The sequence below is a fragment of the Cetorhinus maximus genome, chromosome 1 (assembly GCF_964194155.1).
Source record: "Cetorhinus maximus chromosome 1, sCetMax3.hap1.1, whole genome shotgun sequence".
Lineage (NCBI taxonomy): Eukaryota > Metazoa > Chordata > Chondrichthyes > Lamniformes > Cetorhinidae > Cetorhinus > Cetorhinus maximus.
Genome location: NC_135879.1, coordinates 248462651 through 248489206, shown reverse-complemented (window position 1 = coordinate 248489206; position 26556 = coordinate 248462651). Strand labels below are relative to the sequence as shown.

Sequence of the window (26556 nt, the reverse complement as noted above, 5' to 3'; positions counted from 1 at the left end):
TTTCTATTCTTCCTGCCAATGTGGAAAACCTCTCATTTTCCAATATTATACTCCATCTACCAAATTTCTGCCCACTCACTTAACCTATCCACTGCAACTCCTGCCGCTGACTAGAAAGGTGTCAAGAACAATGCACTCGGACCACACTACAGCTACGGGTACATGCACAATTGTTCTTGGTGCTTTTTTGGTTGGCAGACAGCACGAGCATCAGTGAAGTTTGAAACTCTAAAGACCACAATGAACTGTTCTGAAATCATTTTGTTCAAAAGCTTCTTGCTTCGACCTGTGGCGGGTGCAAAAGTTTGAACAGTTTCAGGCAGTGAGTTGTGGAGCTGTCTCCCAAGTTGGAAAGGTGCAGCAAGCTCCTGTGTAGCCCAATTAGCTCAGATAGTAGCTAATGGGACTCTTAATCCCAGGGTCATGGGCTCACACCCAACATTGGGTGATTTAAAAAAAAATACTATTTTAATATTTAATTTATTTACTTTTTAAATTTAATACTACTTTATTTAATAATATAAAGTGCTGGTGCGCTGCATGGTACTCCGTATGCCACAAAATCTGGTGGATCATATCAATCAGCACGTCCTTTTGACTGTTCGGAGTAGGCAGCACACTGACCATACTCAAGTGACCTGTGCTTGTAACTCAAAGCTCAGAGCATAACGTCCAATGTTAGATGTGATTCCATGATTAGATAACACCAAATGAAAAATCCTGAGTGTGCTAAGAATTACAATAACAACCAATTTAAAATTATCAGCTGGGCTCACAATGTGGCTCACTTACTCTTGCCAGAAGCTACATATACACAGGGACCCTGTCTTCTGTAGGCAAAAGGAGCATGTCCAGGCATTGCGCTTTTTTTGAATTAGACAAAAGCACAGAGGACAATAGCTCTCTGCTGCATTCCCTGTGGCAACGCCTTGACTAATCGGAGCCAACTTGTCACTCAATCAGCACCCTTTTGTCATGCAGTGCAAGTTGTTGGCCCCTTTGAAACTTGGCATTCTTGTGTCTGCCCTGATGCGTGCGAGATGAAAAGCTTTAACAGCATGTCTCATTTTTTGTAATACTCAAGTTCTGTGTTACCAAGTGAATATTTAATACTTTACTTAAGAAGGCAATAAATTGTTTGCATAAACTTTTGGAGAAGGTAGATTGGTCACAGTTCTTTGGCAGAAACAGCTTGTTGCATGATGAAATGAAGGGGAGCCAAGTACTGTACTTAGATTTCCAGAATACATTTGATAAGGTGCCACATCAAAGCGGAAAACAAAAGCTCATGGTGTAGGAGGTAACATATTGGCGTGGATAGAAGATTGGCTTGCTAACAGGAAACAGAGTAGCCATAGATGGGTCTTTTTCTGGTTAGCGGAATGTAACTAGTGGTGTTGGCTGGGGCCTCAGCATTTTACAATGGATATAAATGGCTTGGATGAAGGGATCAAAGGTATTTTGCTAAATTTGCTGATGATACCAAATATAGGTAGGAAAATAAGTTGTGAAGAGTATATAAGGAGCCAACAAAGGGATATTGATAGGTTAAGTAAGCAGGTAAAGATATGGCAAATAGAGTATAATGTAGGCAAATGGAAAATTGCCCATTTTGACAGGAAGAATAAAAAGAAGCATATTGTCTAAATGGTGACAAATTGCAGAGCTCTGAGATTCAGAGGGATCTGGGTGTCCTAGTGCACGAATCGCAAAAGGCTATTATGCAGGTACAGCAAATAAATAGGAAAGCTAATAGAACGTAATCGTTTATTGCAAGGGGAATTGAATACAAAGTAGGGAGATTATTATTCAATTCTACAGGTCACTGGTGAGGCCACATCTGGAGTACTTTGTGTGGTATTGGTCTCCTTATTTAAGGAAAGATGTAAATACGTTAGAAGTAGTTGAGAGAAAGTTTACTAAATTAACACCAATAATGCACAGGTCATCTTATGAGGAAAGGCTGGACAGGTTAGGCTTGTATCCGCTGGAGTTTAGAAGAGTAGGAGGTGATTTGATTGAAACCTGAGGGGTCTTGACAGGGCGGAGGTGGAGAGGATGTTTCCTCTTGTGGGAAAATCCAGTACTCCGGATCACTGTTTAAAAATAAGGGGTCGCCCATTTAACACAGAGATGAGAAAAAAATATGTCTCAGAGGGTAGCGAGACTTTGGAAGTCCTTTCCTCAAAAGGCAGTGATAGATAGATTCTTGATAAACAAGATCTTATGATGGAAGGAAGGTCAGTGATGAAGCAACTGAAGATGGTTGGGCCGAGGACACTACCCTGAGGAACTCCTGCAGCAACATCCTGGAGCTGAGGTGACTGACCTTCAACAACCACAACCATCTTCCTTTGTGCTGGGTATGACTCCAACCAGTGGAGAGTTTTCCCCCTGATTCACATTGATTCCAGCTTTGCTAGGGCTCATTGATGCCACTCTCAAATGCTGCCTTGATGTCAAGGGCAGTCACTCTCACCTAACCTCGGGAGTTCAGCACTTTTGTCCATGTTTGAACCAAGGCTGTAATGAGGTCAGAAGCTTGGCAGAACCCAAACTGAGCATCACTTAGCAGGTTATTGCTAAGCAAGTGCCACTTGATAGCACTGTTGATGACCCCTTCCATTACTTTTCCAATAATGGAGAGTAGACTGATGGGACATTAATTAGCCAGGTTGGATTCATCCTGCTTTTTGTGGACAGGATTTCCACATTGCTGGGTAGATGCCAGTGTTGCAGCTGTACTGGAACAGCTTGGCTAGGGGCATGGCAAGCTCTGGAGCACAAGTCTTCAGTACTATTGCCGGAATGTTGTTAGGACCCATGGCCTTTGCAATATCCAGTGCCTTCAGCCGTTTCTTGATATCATGTGGAGTGAATTGAATTGGTGTGATGACTGGCATCTTTGATGCTGGGGACCTCCGGAGGAGGCCGAGATGGATCATCCACTCAGCCATCCTGGCTGAAGATTGTTGCCAATGCTTCAGTCGTATCTTTTGCACTGATGTGCTGGGCTCCTCCATCATTGAGGATGGGGAAAAATGTGAAACCTCTTCTTCCAGTGAGTTGTTTAATTGTCCACCACCACTCACGACTGGATGTTGCAGGACTGCAGAGTTTAGATCTGAACCGTTGATTGTGGAATTGCTTAGCCCTGCCTGTCACTTGCTGCTTATGCTTTTTGGCATGCAAGTAGCCCTGTGTTATAGCTTCACCAGGTTGACATCTCATTTTTCGGAATGCCTGGTTCTGCTCCTGGAAAGCCCTCCTGCACTCTTCATTGAACCAGGGTTGATCCCCTGGCTTGATGATAATGGTAGAGTGGGGGATATGCTGGGCCATGAGGTTACAGATTGTGTTCGAGTACAATTCTGCTGGTGCTGATGGCCCACAGCGCCTCATGGATGCCCAGTCTTGAGTTGCCAGATCTGTAGATGGGGGCTATGCTGTTGATATGGTGTTATGTGTGCTTCCAAAAGGCATTTGATACAATGCCCTTTCCTGCTTGTCGTTTAGCTTGCTGCTTTCTCAGTTGTTGGGCTTTTTTCCCTCTCTCTTCAGTCTTGCTGGGATTTTTTTACTCGTTTTTTTTTTCTGTTGTCTTTACCACTGCCACCATTTGTATTCATTGTTTTGGGTCGTGGCTTAGGTCATCCTCAATTAAGATAAATCGATACTGCTGGAGGCAGGGCTGTTGGTAAACGTTACCTTTTATTAAACATTTTTCTAACTATATACAGGACATTGCTTCACACGAGGTTACACACAAAACCATCCCTCAGTAAGCTCTGTTGTCATGTGATCTTACATCACTGATGATGTAGACTGTCTATTGAGATCTTTATCCCATTTAGCACATTGTGTGGCACGACCACCGTGCTAAAAGGGATAGGTTTCGAACAGACCAAGCAACTCAAGACTGGGTATCCATGACGCGCTGTGGGCCATCGGCAGCAGCAGAGTGGCACTCGAACACAGTCTGTAACCTCATGTCCCGACATATTGCCCACTCTACCATTATCATCAAGCCAGGGGATCAACCCTGGTTCAATGAAGAGTGCAGGTGGGCATGCCAGGAGCAGCACCAGGCATACCTAAAAATGAGTTGTCAATCAAGTTAAGCTATAACAGAGGACTGCTTGCGTGCCAAACAGCATCAGTAACAAATGATAGACAGAGTTAAGCGATCCCACAGCCAACAGATCAGATCAAAGCAGTCCTGCCACATCCAGTCATGAATGGTGGTGGACAATTAAACAACTCACTAGAGGAGGAGGCTCCACAAATATCCCCATCCTCAATGATGGAGGAGCCCAGCACATCAGTGCAAAAGATAAGGCTGAAGTATTTGCTACAATCTTCAGCCAGAAGTGCCGAGTGGATGATCCGTCTCGGCCTCCTCCAGAGGTCCCTTGCATCACAGATGCCGGTCTTCAGCCAATTCAATTCACTCCATGTGATATCAAGAAACGGCCGAAGGTACTGAATATTGCAAAGGCTATGGGTCCTGACAATATTCCGACAATAGTACTGAAGACTTGTGCTCCAGAACTTGCCGCACCCCTAGCCAAGTTGTTCTAGTACAGCTACAACACTGGCATCTACCCGGCTATATGGAAAATTGCCCAGGTATGTCCTGTACACAAAAGCAGGACGAGTCCGGCCCGGTCAATTACTGCCCCATCAGTCTACTCTCCATCATCAGTAAAGTAATGGAAGGGGTCATCAACAGTGCTATCAAATGGCACTTGCTTAGCAATAACCTGCTCACTGATGCCCAGTTTGGGTTCCGCCAGGGCCACTCAGCTCCTGACCTCATTACAGCCTTGTTTTAAATATGGACAAAAGAACTGAGCACCTGAGGTGAGGTGAGAGTGACTGCCCTTGACATCAAGGCAGCATTTGACCAAGTGTGGCATCAAGGAGCCAGAGCAAAACCGGAGTCAATGTGAATCAGGGGGAAAACTCTCTGCTGGTAGGAGTCATACCCAGCACAAAAGAAGTTGGTTGTGGTTGTTGGAGGTCAATCATCTGAGTTCCAGGACATCACTGCAGGAGTCCCTCAGGGTAGTGTCCTTGGCCCAACCATCTTCAGCGGCTTCATCAATGACCTTCCTTCCATCATAAGGTCAGAAGTGGGGATAATTGCACAATGTTCAGCACCATTTGCAACTCCTCAGATACTGAAGCAGCCTATGTCCAAATGCAGCAAGACCTGGACAATATCCAGGCTTGGGATGACAATTGGCAAGTAACATCATGCCACATAAATGTCAGACAATGACCATCTCCAATAAGAGAGAATCTAACCATTGCCCCTTGATGTTCAATGGCATTAGCATCACTGAATCCCCCACTATCAACATCCTGGGGGTTACCTTTGACCAGAAACTGAGCTGGACTAGCCATGTAAATACTGTGGCTATGTGAGCAGGTCAGAGGCTAGGAATTGTGCGATGAGTAACTCACCTCCTGACCCCCCCCCCCCCTTCAAAGCCTGTCCACCATCTACAAGGCACAAGTCAGGAGTGTGATGGAATACTCCCCACTTGCCTGGATGAGTGCAGCTCCCAGTCAAGATGCTTGACACCATCCAGGACAAAGCAGCCCACTTGATTGGCACTATGTCCACAAACATTCACTCTCTCCACGACCAACGCACATTAGCAGAGTGTGTACCATCTACAAGATGCATTGCAGGAATTCACCAAGCCTCCTTTGACAGCACCTTCCAAACCCACAAACGCTACCATCTAGAAGGACAAGGGCAGCATATAGGTGGGAACACCACCACCTGGAAGTTCCCCTGCAAGTGAGTCACCATCCTGACTTGGAAATATATCACCGTTCCTTCACTGTCACTGGGTCAAAATCCTGGAACTCCCTCCCTAACAGCACTGTGGGTGTACCTACACCACATGGACTGCAGCGGTTCAAGAAGGCAGCTCACCACCACCTTCTCAAGGGCAACTAGGGATGGGCAATAAATGCTGACCCAGCCAGCGAAGCCCACATCCTGGGAATGAAGAATGAATAATAACATTAACCCATTACACTACATTTAGGACGGATGAGAGGGTCCTTGACAGGGTGCAGAGGAGATCTACCAGAATGTTTTCAGAGATGAGCGATGTTAGCTACAAGGTTAGGTTGGAAAAGCTGGAGTTATTCTCTTTGGAGCAAAGCAGATTGAGGGGAGATCTGAAAGAAGTGTGGGAGATATGACGGGTTCAGATAAGGTAGACAAAAAGCTACTCATGAGCTGATGGTACAAGAAAGAGGACACCGATTCAAGATAAAAGCAAAATACCTGTGGATGCTGGATATCTGAAATAACAACAGAAAATGCTGGAAAAACTCAGCTGGTCTGACAGCAGCTCTGAAGAAGAGTAATGCAGATTCGAAACATCAACTGTGTTTCCATCTCTACAGATGCTGTCAGACCAGCATCTGTGGAGATGGAAACACAGTTAATGTTTCGAATCTGTATGACTCTTCTTCAGAGCTGCTGTCAGACCAGCATTTTCTGTTTTTACACAGATTTAAGAGTTTGGGCATGTGATGCAGGAGGCAATTCACGGCCAGCCACTTTGAAACGCACCCGGCGAAAGGCTCAGGACTGCAGTTGTGGGCAGGAAGAGGGCGTGCATCGGCGTCACCGAGGGCACAGGTGAGTGATTCAAGGGAGCTCCTTGAAGGCAGACAACTGCTTCAGGGAGCTGCAGACCTGCAAATAAGAAAATAAGGCCCAAAAATGCTGCAAAAAAAAATGTCCATGCTGCTCAAGCAAGCACCTGAAAGCAGACCTCATTAAAAAAACAAACTATAAAGAAATATCTGGGCACTGCCTTTTTTACCTAACAGAGATTTCATCTCACCGTTGGATGAGGTTTCATAAAAGTTGGCTGATTGGCCCATCCGTTAACCGTAAGGTTGGAAGGGCCACGAAAAATCACTTAAAATTGGGCTGTTAATGGGCTTAGTTGCCCACCAACTTTTGTGCGCACCTGCTGAGCGAAATATTGTGCAACTGTGCGATGAGGTCGGGAAGCTCGCCCAATGCCATCTCTCATGATTTCATGCCCGTTCAGGTTGGGTGCGCACCCGCCAGCGGGATATAAAATTCTGGCCTGTATTTTGTATTTCTGTCTTAAGAAAGGTGAAACCTGTGTCTAGTCTGGAGCCCTGTTTGTATATATGCTTTTTTTAATGAGGTTTTACAACTCTTGAAGTGAAGAGATGGTTACCAAGGGGTTAGTAGTTTAGTGAAGTCAGAAACAAAACTGGCACTTTGTGTCAGTATGGTCATTGCTGGGATAAAAGAAAAAGTGTGAGAATCATTTTCTATTGGCTGTATTTGTCTGGTGTAATATAGAACCATAGAACCATAGAACACTACAGCACAGAAAACAAGCCATTCGGCCCTTCTAGTCTGTGCCGAAATATTATTCCGCTAGTCCCATTGACCTGCACCCAGTCCATAACCCTCCAGACCTCTCCCATCCATGTATCTATCCAATTTATTCTTTAAACTTAAGAGTGAGCCTGCATTTACCACGTCAGATGGTAGCTCGTTCCACACTCTCACCACTCTCTGTGTGAAGAAGTTCCCCCTAATGTTCCCCCTAAACCTTTCCCCTTTCACCCTAAAGCTATGTCCTCTCGTGTTTATCTCTCCTAATCTAAGTGGAAAGAGCCTACTCGCATTTACTCTGTCTATACCCTTCATAATTTTGTAAACTTCTATCAAATCTCCCCTCATTCTTCTACGCTCCAAGGAATAAAGTCCTAACCTGTTTAATCTTTTCCTGTAACTCAACTCCTTAAGACCCGGCAACATCCTAGTAAATCTTCTCTGCACTCTCTCAATCTTACTGATATCCTTCCTGTGGTTAGGCGACCAGAACTGCATACAATACTCCAAAATTGGCCTCACCAATGTCTTATACAACCTCACCATAACATCCCAACTCCTATACTCAATACTTTGATTTATGAAGGCCAGTATGCCAAAAGCTTTCTTTACAACCCTGTCTACCTGTGACGCCACTTTCAGGGAATTATGTATCTGAACTCCCAGATCCCTTTGTTCCTCCGCACTCCTCAGTGCCCTACCATTTACTGTGTATGTCCTACCTTGGTTTGTCCTTCCAAAATGCAACACCTCACACTTTTCTGCATTAAATTCCATCTGCCATTTTCTGGCCCATTTTCCCAGTTGGTCCAGATAAGCTTTGAAAGCCTTCCTCGCTGTCCACAACGCCTCCAATCTTAGAGTCATCAGCAAACCTGCTGATCCAATTCACCACATTATCATCCAAATCATTGATATAGACAACAAACAACAATGGTCCCAGTACAGATCCCTGAGGCACACCACTAGTCATAGACCTCCAGTCTGAGAAGCAATCATCCACTACCACTCTCTGTCTTCTCCCACACAGCCAATTTTGAATCCAGTTTACAACCTCTCCATGGATACCAAGTGTCTGAACCTTCTGAACTAACCTCCCATGTGGGACCTTGTCAAAGGCCTTACTAAAGTCCCTGTAGACAACATCCACAGCCTTTCCTCCATCTACTTTCTTGGTAACCTCCTCGAAAAACTCTACAAGGTTCGTTAAACACGACCTACCACGCACAAAGCCATGCTGACTATCCTTAATCAGCCCTTGTCTGTCCAAATAATTGTATATCCGATCTCTCAGAACACCTTCCAATAATTTACCTACTACTGACGTCAGGCACACTGGCCTGTAATTACCTGGTTTACTTTTGGAGCCTTTTTTAAACAACGGAACAACATGAGCTACCTTCCAATCCTTCGGCACCTCACCCGTGGCTAAGGACATTTTAAATATTTCTGCCAGGGCCCCTGCAATTTCTACACTAGTCTCGCTCAAGGTCCGAGGGAATATCATGTCAGGCCCGGGGGATTTATCTACCTTTATTCACTGTAAGGCAGCAAGCACCTCCTCCTCTTTAATCTCTATATGTTCCATGACACTACTGCTTGTTTCCCTTCCTTATACACTATGCCAGTTTCCTGAGTAAATACTGATGCAAAAAAACTGTTTAAGATCTCCCCCATCTCGTGAGGCTCCACACATATACGACCACTCTGATCTTCAAGGGGACCAATTGTGTCCCTTACTATCCTTTTACTCTTAATATACTTGTAGAAACCCTTCGGGTTTACCTTCACATTATCTGCCAAAGCAACCTCATGTCTTCTTTTTGCCTTCCTGATTTCCTTCTTTCGTATTTTCCTACATTTTCTATACTCTACAAGTACCTCATTTGCTCCTTGTTGCCTATACCTGCTATACACCTCTCTCTTCTTAACCAGATCACCAATATCCCTTGAAAACCAAGGTTCCCTATGCCTGTTAACTTTGCCTTTAATCCTGACAGGAACATGCAAACTCTGCGCTCTCAAAATTTCGCCTTTGAATGCTTTCCACTTACTGAACACATCCTTGCCAGAAAACAACTTATCCCAATCCACACTTCCTAGATCCTTTCTCATTTCCACAAAATTGGCCTTTCTCCAATTTAGAATCTCAACTCGAGGACCAGACCTATCCTTATCTATAATTAACTTAAAACTAATGACATTGTGGTCACTGGACCCAAAATGTTCGCCTACACATACTTCTGTCACCTGACCTGTCTGGTTCCCTAATAGGAGATCAAGTCTTGCATCCTCTCTCGTTGGTACCTCTATATATTGATTTAGAAAACTTTCCTGAACACATTTGACAAACTCCAAGCCATCCAGACCTTTTACAGTACGGGAGTCCCAGTCAATATGTGGAAAGTTAAAATCTCCTACTATCACAACTTTCTGATTCTTACATCGGTCTGCTATCTCTCTACAGATTTGCTCCTCCAATTCTCTCTGACTATTGGGCGGACTATAATACAACCCTATTAGTGTGGTCACACCTTTCCCATTCCTCAGCTCCATCCATATGGCCTCTGTAGATGAGCCCTCTGGGCTGTCCTGCTTATGCACAGCTGTGATATTTTCCCTGACTAGTAATGCCACTCCTCCCCCTTTCATCCCTCCCCCTCTATCACATCTGAAACAATGGAACCCCGGAACATTGAGCTGCCAGTCCTGCCCCTCCTGCAACCAAGTCTCACCAATAGCAATAATGCCGTAATCCCACGTGCCAATCCACGACCTAAGCTCATCTGCCTTTCCGACAATACTCCTTGCATTGAAATAGATGCACCTGAGAACATTTCTTTCACGTACAAACCTTTGATTTCTGTCTATACATGCATTCCTCGCTTGACCTTTATCCTCCTCCACCTCACTATCTGCTCTAACACTCTGGTTCCCCTCCCCCTGCAAATCTAGTTTAAATGCCCCGGAGCAGCACTAGCAAACCTACCCGCAAGGATGTTAGTCCCCCTCCAGTTCAGGTGCAAACCGTCCCGTCGGAACAGTCCCACCTTCCCTGGAACAGAGCCCAATTGTCCAGAAACATGAAGCCCTCCCTCCTGCACCATCTCCTTAGCCACGTATTCACGTATTTAGCTGCAGTATCCTCCTATTTCTAGCCTCACTAGCACGTGGCACGGGTAGCACTCCTGAGATCGCAACCCTGGAGGTCCTGTCCTTCAACTTTGCACCTAACTCCCTAAACTCTCTTTGCAGGACGTCCTCCTCCTTCCTATCCACGTCATTGGTCCCTACATGGACCACGACAACTGGCTGCTCACCCTCCCTCCTGAGAATACTGAGAACTCGATCCGAGATAACACGGATCCTGGCACCAGGGAGGCAACAGACCATCCGGGATTCTCGATCTCTCCCACAGAACCTCCTATCTGTCCCCCTAACTATTGAATCCCCTATCACTACTGCTCTCCTCTTTTCCCTCCCTCCTTTCTGAGCTGAGGGTCCAGCCTCGGTGCCAGAGACGCGACCACTACAACTTGTCCCTGGCAGGTCGTCCCCACCAACAGTATCCAAAACGGTATACCTATTGTTGATGGGAACGGCCACAGGGGTGCTCTGCTCTTTCTGTCAATTCCCCTTCCCTCTCCTGACATTCACCCAGCTACCTGCCTCCTGACTTTTAGGGCTGACATCTCCCTGAAACTCCTGTCTATTACTGCCTCTGCCTCCCGTATGATCCGAAGTTCATCCAGCTCCAGCTCCAGTTCCCTGACTCGGCTTCTCAGGAGCTGGAGCTGGATGCACCTTTTGCAGGTGTAGTCATCAGGGACAATTGTGCTGTCCCAGACTTCCCACATGCTGCATTCGGAGCACTCGACTGCCCCAACTCCTGCCTCCATTACCTACTCCTAATTTAATTAAAGGAACTTACCTGGCCTTAACCCACTGGGAGCAAGCTTGTCCTCAGCCTCTTGAGCCAAAGCCTCTCGAGCCAAAGCCTCTTGAGCCAAAGCCTCTCGAGCCAAAGCCTCTTGAGCCAAAGCCTCTCGAGCCAAAGCCTCTTGAGCCAAAGCCTCTCGAGCCAAAGCCTCAAAGCTCCTCTCCTTCACTGGGCCATTCACACGCTGGCCGCTCCTCTTCGGCTTCCCCTCCTTTTATTTTCAATCTCCGCGCTCTTTTTCAAATGACCTCCCCTCACTCTCCGCGCTCTTTTTCAAATGACCTCCCCTCACTCTCCGCGCTCTTTTTCAAATGACCTCCCCTCACTCTCCGCGCTCTTTTTCAAATGACCTCCCCTCGCTCTCCGCGCTCTTTTTCAAATGACCTCCCCTCGCTCTCCGCGCTCTTTTTCAAATGACCTCCCCTCGCTCTCCGCGCTCTTTTTCAAATGACCTCCCTTCAAGCTCCGCGCTCTTTTTCAAATTTAATTTTTTCTTGCTTCTTGTTTAATAAATGTTTTATTCATTGTGTTAGAAGAACATCATCAGACTTCTGCGAATTTGTTCAGTAACTGTCCTCCATGGTTCCTAAAAAGAATAAATTTAGGATCTATCAGGCCAGGTTCCACTCTGGGATCTGACTTGTCCAGTATTAACATCAGCTGGGATCGCAAGAATGGTCATTCAGCCCCTCAAGCCTGCTCCACCATTCAATAAGATCATGGCTGATCTGATTGTGGCCTCAACTCCACATTCCCGCCTACCACCAGTAACCTTTGACTTCCTTGTTAGTCAAGAATCTATCTACCTCTGTCTTAAAAATATTGAATGATCCTGTCTGCTCTGCTCTTTGTGGAAGTCTTCCAAAGATTCATGACCGTCTGGGAGAAACATTTTTCTGATCTCTGTTTTAAATGGGAGACCCTTTATTTTTAAACTATGTCCCCTTGTTCTAGTCTCTCCCACACGGGGAAACATTCTTTCAGCATCTGCTCTGTCAAGCCCCCTCAGGATCTTATATGTTTCAATAACATCACCTCTCATAAACCCCAATGTATACAGTCACCAGCCTGTCCAACCTTTCCTCATAAGATAACCCCCCCATCCCAGGTATCAATCGAGTGAACCTTCTCTGAAATGCTTCTAACATATTTGTATATTTTCTTGAATAAGGAGACCAAACTGTGCACAGTACTCCAGATGTGGTCTCACCAATACCTTGTACAACTGTCGCAAAATATCCCTACTTTTACATTCCATTCCCATTGCAGTAAACAAACAACATTCCATCTGTCTTCCTAATCACTTACTGTCCCTGCATACTAACTTTTCCTCATCATGGACACCCAGATCCCTCTATACCTCAGAGTTCTGCAATCTCTCTTTATTTAAATAATATGCTACTTTTCTATTCTTCCTGCCAAAGTGAGCAAGTTCACATTTTCCCACATTATACTCCATCTGCCATTTGTTTCCCCCACTCACTTAACCTACCTATGTCCTCTTCAGAACTTACTTTCCTGTGTATTTTTGTGCCATCAGCTAATTTAGCAATCATACATTTTGTCTCTTCATCCAAGTAATTCATATAAGTTGTAAATAATTGAGGCCTGAGCACTGATCCCTGTGGCACTCCATTCGTCACATCTTGCCAACCCGAAAATGACCCATTTATACCTACTCTCTCTTTCCTGTTAGCTAGCCAATCGTCTATCTGTGCTAATACGTTACTCCCTACACCAAGAACTCTTATTTTGTGTAGTAACCTTTGATGTAGCACCTTATCTAAGTACAGCACAACCACAGGTTCTCTTTTATCCACGTTGCTTGTTATTTCCTTAAAGAGCACCAATAATTTGTCAGACATGATTACCCTTTCACAAAACCATGTTGACTCAGCATTGAGATTTTCTAACTGTTCCACTATAACCTCCCTAATAATAGATTCCAGCATTTTTCCTTTGACGGTTTTGCTGACCTACATTGCCTCCTGGCTAAGGAACATCTTGATTTTCCAATTCTCATTCTTGCTTTCACATTTGTCTGTTCTCTTTGCTCCCTTAAGGCAATATGACCCTGAGTCAAATTTTGTTCTATAGCACTCACTTTAAGTTCCTTGGGAAGTTTGTTACATGAATGGAACTATATAAATACAAGCTGTTGTTGATGTCATTGTCTCACTCCACCACTGTTATATCTATCAGTCCCACTAAAAACAGTGAGTGATTCCATACCCCCTTTTTGTTGCAGTTGTTATCACATTCTTGTACTTTGAACACAGACGCATCCACACACTTTGCATCATAGCAGACCTGTGAAATAGAAAACAAGACATTTTGTATTCACAGTGTCAATGTCATTAATTTTAAAAATGAATCAGTCAGGATCTGCATGGCTTGACTCCAAACTCTTTAGGAATCACTCAAGCTCATAACAGCATAAGAAATACGAGCATGAAGAGGTCATACAGCTCCTCAAGCCTGCTGCGGCATTCAAAAATATCACAGCTAAACATCTCCCTCAAATGCACTTTACTACACTGACCACATATCCCCTGATTGCTTTAGGGTCCAAAAGTCTATTGATCTCAGTTTTGAACAAACCCAATGGCTGAGCAAGCACAGCCTTCTGGGGTAGATAATTCTAAAAATCCATAACCTTCTGAGTGAAGAAATATCTTTTCATCTCAGTCTTAGTGGCTGAACCCTTATCAGGTGACTATGATCTCTTCTTCTAGACTCTCCAGCCATGGGAAACAGCCTATCAAGCTTGCTAAGAATTGTATACGTTTTAATGGGGCGATCTCTCATTCCTTTGAAATTTGTCATGCGAGTATAATAATTTTCATGATGTTTTTCTGGTTTATTGTAAAGTAGGTTTATAGGAGCAAATAGTTAGGTCTGTCTGTGTGTGTGATTTAGTTACATTTTGTAGCCAAGCAGACTCTAAGTTGAAGTTATCAAAAGAAGCAAGCTGTAAAAGTGTCTTTAATATGCTAATGAATAAACATGGTTGGGGTTTTAGCATGTGAGGTGTAAAGAGAATTTGCATTTTTAGATTGATTAAGGGGGATTTGGTTTTCAAAGGGATCTCACTCTGTTTACAAATAGTCAGACAAGCAAGTTAAGGAATGTGTTTTTCTCAAGGGTCACTGACAATATATTGTTGCAACATGAAAAGATTTATATTATGAGACAGGTAAAGTTTCAAAGGCTCATGGAACAATAACATTTACATATTAAAAAGGAAGAACATATAAAGGAGAATGGGGCTATGTGCCAGAGGAAGGCATTGTAAGATATGACAGGAGTGTGTGAAATATCCTTCATGAAGCCTCCAGATTTTGTGCATAAACCTGCTGTCTACAGAAACCGAAGCTGGAGAAAGTCACTTTGAATTCCACTGGCCAGCATATTGTGTTAATTTGCTGGATCTGTTTAAAATCTAAAAATTATACTTTTGGACTGTTGCCTTAAAGGGGGTGTAACTGGGAATCAGATTAATTAGGGATTTTAGGAGTTGTTATCATAGTAGTTTGTAGTTCTAAGTATGTGCTTGAAAACTTTTTGTTAATGAATATTTTAATTTAGTTTTTTTTTTAAATCTCTGAAAGTCTTGGTGGACTTATTACTTCTGAATTCAGGGCACGCATCTTGAAATAAATACAAATGGCAAAACCATTGTGATAGCGGGATCAAGTTCCCCTCATGGATTTGATCCGCCTGGCAAACATCTGCCGTGTCATAACAAATCCATTCTACTGAATCATCCCTCATACGAAGCCCTGTCAACCCAGAAATCAATAAGTGAACCGACAGTATTTTACTTTTGTGAAAGGGGTTGTTGGAATGGCAGGTTGGCCAGCTCGGTAAGGACAGGTGACAAAAGAAATGTGGAATGTGCAATGGCAAAATACACAACAAGGAAAGCAGAAGTGAATGGCAATGAAGATGAGGGACTGGGTTAGAAGCTGAACGTGGTAGAGTGGACTAATAGGACTACTGTGAAGGAGAATATACATCTTTAACACATGGAGTGGGAAGGGAGACTACCAGCATGAACACTGGGATGGAGGGAAGTATATCAGAGGGGAGAGTGGTAAAGTACCAATTCCTTTGGAGTTAATATTGCTTTTATGTTGTCTGTGAATTAATTACCTTCTTGTCTCCACACTTGGTTCCTTGTTGGACTAGGTCTGGAGTGCTGGCATCAGATATGTCAGAAGCTGTCCCTCTGCAATTATATGTCACACCATGAATAGTAACGTCGGTTGACAAAACGTTCAACTGTCCTCCTCGCATTGGATAGTTGCCCCCACCCTTACACTGGATTTTTCCACAAAGTATGTCTCTGTAGAATGGACACAAACATCTTAGACCTTCTACATTCTCAGTTTAGTGCTGTCACTTCTTTTTATATCATATATTGTAAGGTGGGCATCACTGACAATGCCTGTATTTAATGTCCATCTCTAATTGTCCTTGCACAGGTGGTGGGTGAGTTGCCTTCCTGAACCGCTGCATCTTTATAGTGCTGTTAGCAAAGGAGTTAAAGGATTTTGATGCAGTGACAGTGAAGGAATGGCAATATTGCTCCATATTCAGATGGTGTGCAAGCCTGGATGGGAACCTGCAAGTGGTGATGTTCCAATGAAGCTGCCAGCCTTGCCCTTCGAGGTGACAGGGGTTGTGGGTTTGGAAGGTGCTTTTGAAGGAGCCTTGGTGAGTTAGTGCCATGCATCTTGTAGATGGTACACACATTCCAGCCATCGTGCACCAGCGATGGAGGGACTAAATGTTTAAAATGGTGGGTGGCGTGCCAATCAGGCAGGGCTGCTTTGTCCTGGATAGTTTCAAGCTTCTTGAGCGTTGTGGGAGCTGCACTCATCCAGGCAAATGGAGAGTATTCCATCACACTTGGACAAGCTTTGGGGAGTCAGGAGGTGAGTTACTCGTTGCATGATTTCTAGCCTTTGACCTGCTCTTGTAGCCACAGCACTTATATGGCTCGTTCAGTTCAGTTTCTGGAAAACCCCAGGATCTGGATGGTGGGAGACTCAGCGGTGGTAAAGTCTTTGGATGTCAAGAGGAGATGGTTAGATTATCTCTTATTGGAGTTGGTCATTGCCTGGCACTTGTGTAGCTCAAAAGTTACTTGCCACTTATTAGCCCAAGCTTGAATGTAGTTCAGTCTATTTTTATTCTTTCAAAGGATTTGGACATGGCCGGGTGGAATAGCTCTGTTGCCCTTCCCTAATTGACCTTGAGTAGGTGGTGGTGAGCTGCCTTCTTGAACCACTGCAGTCCATGTGGTGGAGGTACACTCACAGTCCTGTTAGGGAGAAAGCTCCAGGATTTTGACCCAGCAACAGTGAAGGAACGGTGATATATTTCTGAGTCAGGATGTGTGTGGCTTGGAGGGGAACTCCCCAACCAGCATTCAGTTCCGATCACTGGTGGAAGTGCCATTTAATTTGGGTAGTGCAGCCAGAGCCACGTCCATGATTTCTGCATGGATGCTGACTGCATGGCAGAGGTACTAAGTGAACACTTTCCATCCATCTTTACCGAAGAATATGCTTTCCAAGTGATGATGGAAGAGGAGGTATTTGAGATACTTGATGGATTTACGATTGATAAGGTATTATGCTGGCTCTGCTAAAATTCACAAGTCACCAGGACCAATTGAGATGCATCCAAGGATACAGGGGAAAGGGTGGAAGTGACTCTGTCCATCATTTTTCAATCCTTCTTAGATACAGGGTTAGTGCCAGAGGACTGGAGCATTGAAAATGTCACACCCTTGTTCAAAAGAAGGTGTAAAGATAAGCCTAGCAACTGCAGGCCTATCAGTTTAACTTCAGTGGTGGGGAAACCTGTAGAAATGATAATTTGGGGCAAAAATAACAGTCTCTTTGGAAATGCTGGTTAAATTAGGAAAGCCAGAATGTATTTGTTCATAGTAAATCATGTTTAACTAACTTGCTTGAGCTTTTTGATAAGGTAGCAGAAAAGGTTGATGAGGGCAATGCAGCTAATGTGGTTTACATGGGCTTCCAAAAGGCATTTGATAAAGTGTCACACAACATATTGATGAGCAAAGAATAATAGAGAATACAAAGTGACAGGAAACAGAGTATAGTGGCGAATGGTTATTTTTTGGACTCGAAGAAGGTTTATAGTGGAGATCCCCAAGGGTCTGTGTTAGGACTCTTACTTTTCCTGATATATACTATTGGCTTACATCTCGGCATACAGGACACAATTCACTCTCAGAAGGTTAGTGTAGAACTTCACAAGGACATTTACAGGCTGTTGGAATGGGTGGGCAAGTGAAAGATGAAATTTAATGCAGATAAGTGTGAAGCGCTTAATTTTGGTAGGAAACACATGGTCAGACAATATAAAATAAAGGGTAGATCTCTAAAAGGGGTGCAGGAGAGCAGAGTGCTGAATGTATATGTGCATAAGTCATTGAAGGTTGACAGGTTGAGAGTGCATACAGCACCCTGGACTTTCTTAATATGGACATAGAATACAAAACAATGAAGTAATAATAAATGCAGCAGTTTGGCCTCAACTAGAGTATTGTATTCACAATGAACAGGACACTTTAGGAAGGATGTGAAGGCAGTGGAGAGTGAGGCCATGGCTAGAACCGAGAGTGAGCCCAGAGGAGTCAGAGAGAGAGTGAGACTCCGGGAGTCAGAGAGAGTGAGACTCCGGGAGTCAGAGAGAGGGAGACTCCGGGAGTCACAGAGAGGGAGACTCCGGGAGACAGAGAGAGTGAGACTCCGGGTGTCAGAGAGAGAGTGAGACTCCGGGAGTCAGAGAGAGTGAGACTCCGGGTGTCAGAGAGTGTGAGACTCCGGGAGTCAGAGAGAGTGAGACTCCGGGAGTCAGAGAGAGTGAGACTCCGGGAGTCAGAGAGAGTGAGACTCCGGGAGTCAGAGAGAGGGAGACTCCGGGAGTCAGAGAGAGTGAGACTCCGGGAGTCAGAGAGAGAGTGAGACTCCGGGAGTCAGAGAGAGGGAGACTCCGGGAGTCAGAGAGAGTGAGACTCCGGGAGTCAGAGAGAGGGAGACTCCGGGAGTCAGAGAGAGGGAGACGCCGGGAGTCAGAGAGAGAGTGAGACTCCGGGAGTCAGAGAGAGGGAGACAACGGGAGTCAGAGAGAGGGAGATTCCAGGAGTCAGAGAGAGTGAAACTGTGGAAGTGGGTGAAGGGGAGGCTGTGGGTGTGAGAGAGAGAGCGAGGCTGTGGGAGTGAGAGAGCGAGGCTGTGGGTGTGAGAGGGACGAGGCTGTGGGTGTGAGAGCGACGAGGCTGTGGGTGTGAGAGAGAGAGTTAGGCTGTGGGTGTGAGAGAGAGAGCGAGGCTGTGGGTGTGAGAGAGAGAGCGAGGCTGTGGGTGTGAGAGGGACGAGGCTGTGGGTGTGTGAGAGAGAGAGCGAGGCTGTGGGTGTGAGAGAGAGAGCGAGGCTGTGGGAGTGAGAGAGAGAGCGAGGCTGTGGGAGTGAGAGAGAGAGCGAGGCTTTGGGTTTGAGAGAGAGAGCGAGGCTTTGGGTTTGAGAGAGAGAGCGAGGCTGTGGGAGTGAGAGAGAGAGCGAGGCTTTGGGTTTGAGAGAGAGAGCGAGGCTTTGGGTGTGAGAGAGAGAGCGAGGCTTTGGGTTTGAGAGAGAGAGCGAGGCTGTGGGTGTGAGAGAGAGAGCGAGGCTGTGGGAGTGAGAGAGAGAGCGAGGCTGTGGGTGTGAGAGAGAGAGCGAGGCTGTGGGTGTGAGAGAGAGAGCGAGGCTGTGGGTGTGAGAGAGAGAGCGAGGCTGTGGGTGTGAGAGAGAGAGAGCGAGGCTGTGGGTGTGAGAGAGAGAATGAGGCTGTGGGTGTGAGAGGGACGAGGCTGTGGGTGTGAGAGAGGGAGCGAGGCTGTGAGTGTGAGTGAGAGAGAGCGAGGCTGTGCGTGTTTGAGAGAAAGAGCGAGGCTGTGGGAGTGAGAGAGAGAGCGAGGCTGAGGGTGTGAGAGAGAGAGCGAGGCTGTTGGAGTCAGAGAGAGAGCGAGGCTGTTGATGTGAGAGAGAGAGCGAGGCTGTGGGTATGAGAGAGAGAGCGAGGCTGTGGGTGTAACAGAGAGAGCGAGTCCATGGATGCGAGAGAGAGCGAGGCTGTGGGTGTGAGAGAGAGAGCGAGGCTGTGGGTGTGAGAGGGACGAGGCTGTGGGTGTGAGAGAGAGAGAACGAGGCTGTGGGAGTCAGAGAGAGAGTGAGGCTGTTGGAGTCAGAGAGAGAGCGAGGCTGTGGGTGTGAGAGCGAGAGCGAGGCTGTGGGTGTGAGAGGGACGAGGCTGTGGGTGTGAGAGAGAGAGTGAGGTTGTTGGAGTCAGAGAGAGAGAGCGAGGCTGTGGGTGTGAGTGTGTGAGTGATGCAGTGGGATTCAGAGAGATAGTACGAGGCTGTGGGTGTGAGAGGGACGAGGCTGTGGGTGTGAGAGGGACGAGGCTGTGGGTGTGAGAGAGAGAGAACGAGGCTGTGGGAGTCAGAGAGAGAGCGAGGCTGTTGATGTGAGAGAGAGAGCGAGGCTGTGGGTGTGAGAGAGGGAGCGAGGCTGTGGGTGTGAGAGAGAGAGCGAGGCTGTGGGTGTGAGAGAGAGAGCGAGGCTGTGGGTGTGAGAGAGAGAGCGAGGCTGTGGGAGTCAGAGAGAGAGTGAGGCTGTTGATGTGAGAGAGAGAGCGAGGCTGTGGGTGTGAGAGAGAGAGCGAGGCTGTGGGAGTGAGAGAGAGAGCGACGCTGTGGGTCTGAGAGAGAGAGCGAGGCTGTGGGTGTGAGAGAGAGACCGAGGCTGTGGGAGTGAGAGAGAGATCGAGGCTGTGGGTGAGAGAGAGAGTTAGGCTGTGGGTGTGAGAGAGAGAGCGAGGCTGTGGGAGTCAGAGAGAGAGCGAGGCTGTGGGTGTGAGAGAGAGAGCGAGGCTTTGGGTCTGAGAGAGCGAGGCTGTGGGAGTGAGAGAGAGAGCGAGGCCGTGGGAGTGAGAGAGAGAGCGAGGCTGTGGGTGTGAGAGAGAGAGCGAGGCTTTCGGTTTGAGAGAGAGAGCGAGGCTTTGGGTTTGAGAGAGAGAGCGAGGCTGTGGGAGTGAGAGAGAGAGCGAGGCTGTGGGTGTGAGAGAGAGCGAGGCTGTGGGAGTGAGAGAGAGAGCGAGGCTGTGGGTCTGAGAGAGAGAGCGAGGCTGTGGGAGTCAGAGAGAGAGCGAGGCTGTGGGTGTGAGAGAGAGAGCGAGGCTGTGGGTGTGAGAGAGAGAGCGAGGCTGTGGGTGTGAGAGAGAGAGCGAGGCTGTGGCTGTGTGAGAGAGAGAGCGAGGCTGTGGGAGTGAGAGAGAGAGCGAGGCTGTGGGTGTGAGAGAGAGAGCGAGGCAGTGGGTGTGAGAGAGAGAGCGAGGCTGTGGGTGTGGGAGAGAGAGCGAGGCTGTGGGTGTGAGAGAGAGAGCGAGGCTGTGGGTGTGTGAGAGAGAGCGAGGCTGTGGGTGTGAGAGAGAGATTGAGGCTGTGGGTGTGAAAGAGAGAGCGAGGCTGTGGGTGTGAGAGAGAGAATGAGGCTGTGGGTGTGAGAGGGACGAGGCTATGGGCGTGAGAGAGAGAGCGAGGCTGTGGGTGTCGGAGAGAGAGCGAGGCTGTGGGTGTGAGAGAGAGAGCGAGGCTGTGGATGTGAGAGAGGGAGCGAGGCTGTGAGTGTGAGAGAGAGAGCGAGGCTGTGGGTGTTTGAGAGAGAGAGCGTGGCTGTGGGTGTGAGAGAGAGAGCGAGGCTGTGGGTGTGAGAGAGAGAGCGAGGCTGTGGGTGTGAGAGAGAGAGCGAGGCTGTGGGTGTGAGAAAGAGAGAGCGTGGCTGTGGTTGTGAGAGAGAGAGCGAGGCTGTGGGTGTGAGAGAGAGAGCGAGGCTGTGGGATTCAGAGAGAGAGCTAGGCTGTGGGAGTCTGAGAGAGAGTGAGGCTGTTGGAGTCAGAGAGAGAGCGAGGCTGTGGGTGTGAGAGAGAGAGCGAGGCTGTGGGTGTGAGAGAGAGAGCGAGGCTTTGGTTGTGTGAGAGAGAGCGAGGCTGTGGGATTCAGAGAGAGAGCGAGGCTGTGGGAGTCTGAGAGACAGTGAGGCTGTTGGAGTCAGAGAGAGAGCGAGGCTGTGGGTGTGAGAGAGCGTGCGAGGCTGTGGGTGTGAGAGCGAGAGCGAGGCTGTGGGTGTGAGAGGGACGAGGTTTTGGGTGTGAGAGAGAGAGTGAGGTTGTTGGAGTCAGAGAGAGAGAGCGAGGCTGTGGGTGTGAGAGTGTGAGTGAGGCTGTGGGATTCAGAGAGATAGAGCGAGGCTGTGGGTGTGGGAGGGACGAGGCTGTGGGTGTGAGAGGGACGAGGCTGTGGGTGTGAGAGAGAGAGAACGAGGCTGTGGGTGTGAGAGAGAGAACGAGGCTGTGGGAGTGAGAGAGAGAGCGAGGCTGTTGGTGTGAGAGAGAGAGCGAGGCTGTGGGTGTGAGAGAGAGAGCGAGGCTGTGGTTGTGAGATAGAGAGCGAGGCTGTGGGAGTGAGAGAGAGAGTTAGGCTGTGGGTCTGACAGAGAGAACGAGGCTGTGGGAGTGAGAGAGAGAGTTAGGCTTTGGGTCTGAGAGGGAGAGCGAGGCTGTCGGTCTGAGAGAGAGAGCAAGGCCGTGGGAGTGAGAGAGAGAGTGAGGCTGTTGGAGTCAGAGAGAGAGCGAGGCTGTTGATGTGAGAGAGAGAGCGAGGCTGTGGGTATGAGAGAGAGAGCGAGGCTGTTGGAGTCAGAGAGAGAGCGAGGCTGTTGATGTGAGAGAGAGAGCGAGGCTGTGGGTGTGAGAGGGACGAGGCTGTGGGTGAGAGAGACAAAGCGAGGCTGTGGGAGTCAGAGAGAGAGAGCGAGGCTGTGGGACTGAGAGAGAGAGCGAGGCTGTGGGTGTGAGAGAGAGAGCGTGGCTGTGGGTGTGAGAGAGAAAGTGAGGCTGTGGGTGTGAGAGAGAGAGCGAGGATGTGGGTATGAGAGAGAATGCCATGCTGTGGGTGTGAGAGAGAGAGTGAGGTTGTTGGAGTCAGAGAGAGAGAGCGAGTCTGTGGGTGTGAGAGTGTGAGTGAGGCTATGGGATTCAGAGAGATAGAGCGAGGCTGTGGGTGTGGGAGGGACGAGGCTGTGGGTGTGAGAGGGACGAGGCTGTGGGTGTGAGAGAGAGAGAACGAGGCTGTGGGTGTGAGAGAGAGAGCGAGGCTGTGGGAGTGAGAGAGAGAGCGAGGCTGTGGGTGTGAGAGAGAGAGCGAGGCTGTGGGATTCAGAGCGAGAGAGCGAGGCTGTAGGTGTGAGAGAGAGAGAACGAGGCTGTGGGAGTCAGAGAGAGAGTGAGGCTGTTGATGTGAGAGAGAGAGCGAGGCTGTGGGTATGAGAGAGAGAGCGAGGCTGTGGGTGTGAGAGAGGGAGCGAGGCTGTGGGTGTGAGAGAGAGAGCGAGGCTGTGGGTGTAACAGAGAGAGCGAGGCCATGGATGCGAGAGAGAGTGAGGCTGTGGGTGTCGGTGATAGAGCAAGGCTGTGGGTGTGAGAGAGAGAGCGAGGCTGTGGGTGTGAGAGAGAGAGCGAGTCTGTGGGTGTGAGAGAGAGAGCGAGGCTGTGGGTGTGAGAGAGAGCGAGGCTGTGGGTGTGAGAGAGAGAGCGAGGCTGTGGACGTGAGAGAGAGAGCGAGGCTGTGGGTGTGAGAGAGAGAGCGAGGCTGTGGGTGTGAGAGAGAGAGCGAGGCTGTGGGACTGAGAGAGAGAGAGAGGTGTGGGTTTGAGAGAGAGAGCGAGGATGTGGGAGTGAGAGAGAGCGTGGCAGTGGGTGTGAGAGAGAGACCGAGGCTCTGGGTGTGAGAGAGAGAGCGAGGCTGTGGGTGCGAGAGAGAGTTAGGCTGTGGGTGTGAGAGAGAGAGAGAGGCTGTGGGTGTGAGAGAGAGAGCGAGGCTGTGGGTGTGAGAGAGAGAGCGAGGCTGTGGGTGTGAGAGAGAGAGCGAGGCTGTGGGAGTCAGAGAGAGAGCGAGGCTGTGGGTGTGAGAGAGAGAGCGAGGCTGTGGGATTCAGAGAGAGAGTGAGGCTGTTGATGTGAGAGAGAGAGCGAGGCTGTGGTTGTGAGAGAGAGAGCGAGGCTGTGGGTGTGAGAGAGGGAGCGAGGCTGTGGGTGTGAGAGAGAGAGCGAGGCTGTGGGTGTGAGAGAGAGAGCGAGGCTGTGGGAGTCAGAGAGAGAGCGAGGCTGTGGATGTGAGAGAGAGAGCGAGGCTGTGGTTGTGAGAGAGAGAGCGAGGCTGTGGGTGTGAGAGAGGGAGCGAGGCTGTGGGTGTGAGAGAGAGAGCGAGGCTGTGGGTGTAACAGAGAGAGCGAGGCCATGGATGCGAGAGAGAGTGAGGCTGTGGGTGTCGGTGATAGAGCAAGGCTGTGGGTGTGAGAGAGAGAGCGAGGCTGTGGATGTGAGAGAGAGAGCGAGGCTGTGGGTGTGAGAGAGAGAGCGAGGCTGTGGGTGTGAGAGAGAGAGCGAGGCTGTAGGTGTGAGAGAGAGAGCGAGGCTGTGTGTGTGAGAGAGCGAGGCTGTGGGTGTGAGAGAGAGCGAGGCTGTGGGTGTGAGAGAGAGAGCGAGGCTGTGTGTGTGAGAGAGAGAGAGCGAGGCTGTGGGTGTGAGAGAGCGAGCGAGGCTGTGGGTGTAACAGAGAGAGCGAGGCCATGGATGCGAGAGAGAGCGAGGCTGTGGGTGTCGGTGATAGAGCAAGGCTGTGGGTGTGAGAGAGAGATCGAGGCTGTGGATGTGAGAGAGAGAGCGAGGCTGTGGGTGTGAGAGAGAGAGCGAGGCTGTGGGTGTGAGAGAGAGAGCGAGGCTGTGGATGTGAGAGAGAGAGCGAGGCTGTGGGTCTGAGAGAGAGAACGAGGCTGTGGGTGTGAGAGAGAGAGCGAGGCTTTGGTTGTGAGAGAGAGAGCGAGGCTGTGGGTGTGAGAGAGAGAGCGAGGCTGTGGGGTGTGAGAGGGACGAGGCTGTGGGTGTGAGAGAGAGAGAACAAGGCTGTGGGAGTCAGAGAGTGAGCGAGGCTGTGGGTGTGAGAGCGAGAGCGAGGCTGTGGGTGTGAGAGGGACGAGGCTGTGGGTGTGAGAGAGAGAGTGAGGTTGTTGGAGTCAGAGAGAGAGAGTGAGGCTGTGGGTGTGAGAGTGTGAGTGATGCAGTGGGATTCAGAGAGATAGAGCGAGGCTGTGGGTGTGAGAGGGACGAGGCTGTGGGTGTGAGAGGGACGAGGCTGTGGGTGTGAGAGAGAGAGCGAGGCTGTGGGATTCAGAGCGAGAGAGCGAGGCTGTAGGTGTGAGAGAGAGAGAACGAGGCTGAGGCAGTCAGAGAGAGAGTGAGGCTGTTGATGTGAGAGAGAGAGCGAGGCTGTGGGTGTGAGAGAGAGAGCGAGGCTGTGGGTGTGAGAGAGAGAGCGAGGCTGTGGGTGTGAGAGAGAGAGTGAGGCTGTGGGATTCAGAGCGAGAGAGCGAGGCTGTAGTTGTGAGAGAGAGAGAACGAGGCTGTGGGAGTCAGAGAGAGAGTGAGGCTGTTGATGTGAGAGAGAGAGCGAGGCTGTGGTTGTGAGAGAGAGAGCGAGGCTGTGGGTGTGAGAGAGAGAGCGAGGCTGTGGGTGTAAGAGAGAGAGAACGAGGCTGTGGGAGTCAGAGAGAGAGCGAGGCTGTGGGAGTGAGAGAGAGAGCGAGGCTGTGGGAGTGAGAGAGAGAGCGAGGCTGTGGGAGTCAGAGAGAGAGCGAGGCTGTGGGTGTGAGAGAGAGAGCGAGGCTGTGGGAGTGAGAGAGAGAGCGAGGCTGTGGGTGTGAGAGAGAGAGCGAGGCTGTGGGAGTCAGAGAGAGAGCGAGGCTGTGGGAGTGAGAGAGAGAGCGAGGCTGTGGGTGTGAGAGAGAGAGCGAAGCTGTGGATGTGAGAGAGAGAGCGAGGCTGTGGCTGTGTGAGAGAGAGAGCGAGGCTGTGGGTGTGAGAGAGAGAGCGAGGCTGTGGGTGTGAGAGAGAGTTTGAGGCTGTGGGTGTGAGAGAGAAAGTGAGGCTGTGGGTGTGAGAGCGAGAGCGAGGCTGTGGGTGTGAGAGAGAGTTTGAGGCTGTGGGTGTGAAAGAGAGAGCGAGGCTGTGGGTGTGAGAGAGAGAATGAGGCTGTGGGTGTGAGAGGGACGAGGCTGTGGGTGTGAGAGGGTTGAGGCTATGGGCGTGAGAGAGAGAGCGAGGCTGTGGGTGTCGGAGAGAGAGCGAGGCTGTGGGTGTGAGAGAGAGAGCGAGGCTGTGGATGTGAGAGAGGGAGCGAGGCTGTGAGTGTGAGTGGGAGAGCGAGGCTGTGGGTGTTTTAGAGAGAGAGCGAGGCTGTGGGTGTGAGAGAGAGAGCGAGGCTGTGGGTGTGATAGAGAGAGCGAGGCTGTGGGTGTGAGAGAGAGAGCGAGGCTGTGGGTGTGAGAGAGAGAGCGAGGCTGTGGGATTGAGAGAGAGAGCGAGGCTGTGGGTGTGAGAGAGAGAGAGCGTGGCTGAGGTCGTGAGAGAGAGAGAGCGAGGCTGTGGGATTGAGAGAGAGAGCGAGGCTGTGGGTGTGAGAGCGAGAGCGAGGCTGTGGGTGTGAGAGGGACGAGGTTTTGGGTGTGAGAGAGAGAGTCAGGTTGTTGGAGTCAGAGAGAGAGAGCGAGGCTGTGGGTGTGAGAGTGAGTGAGGCTGTGGGATTCAGAGAGAAAGAGCGAGGCTGTGGGTGTGGGAGGGATGAGGCTGTGGGTGTGAGAGGGACGAGGCTGTGGGTGTGAGAGAGAGAGAACGAGGCTGTGGGTGTGAGAGAGAGAACGAGGCTGTGGGAGTGAGAGAGAGAGCGAGGCTGTTGGTGTGAGAGAGAGAGCGAGGCTGTGGGTGTGAGAGAGAGAGCGAGGCTGTGGTTGTGAGAGAGAGAGTTAGGCTGTGGGTCTGACAGAGTGAGCGAGGCTGTGGGAGTGAGAGAGAGAGTTAGGCTTTGGGTCTGAGAGTGAGAGAGAGGCTGTCGGTCTGAGAGAGAGAGCAAGGCCGTGGGAGTGAGAGAGAGAGTGAGGCTGCTGGAGTCAGAGAGAGAGCGAGGCTGTTGATGTGAGAGAGAGAGCGAGGCTGTGGGTGTGAGAGGGACGAGGCTGTGGGTGAGAGAGACAAAGCGAGGCTGTGGGAGTCAGAGAGAGAGAGCGAGGCT

General features: G+C 49.1%; 1 protein-coding gene across 1 annotated transcript in view; it reads right to left on the bottom strand.

The window, feature by feature from the left end:
* Positions 1 to 26556, bottom strand: part of LOC144680247 (disintegrin and metalloproteinase domain-containing protein 12-like) — a 378378-nt gene that overhangs the window by 7575 nt on the left and 344247 nt on the right. Inside the window, exons 16-17 of the mRNA XM_078541279.1 lie at positions 15510 to 15702; positions 13587 to 13664 (exon numbers count right to left, since the gene is read on the bottom strand). Of these exons, the coding sequence (XP_078397405.1) occupies positions 13587 to 13664; positions 15510 to 15702 (271 nt within the window). The remainder of the gene's footprint in view (positions 1 to 13586; positions 13665 to 15509; positions 15703 to 26556) is intronic.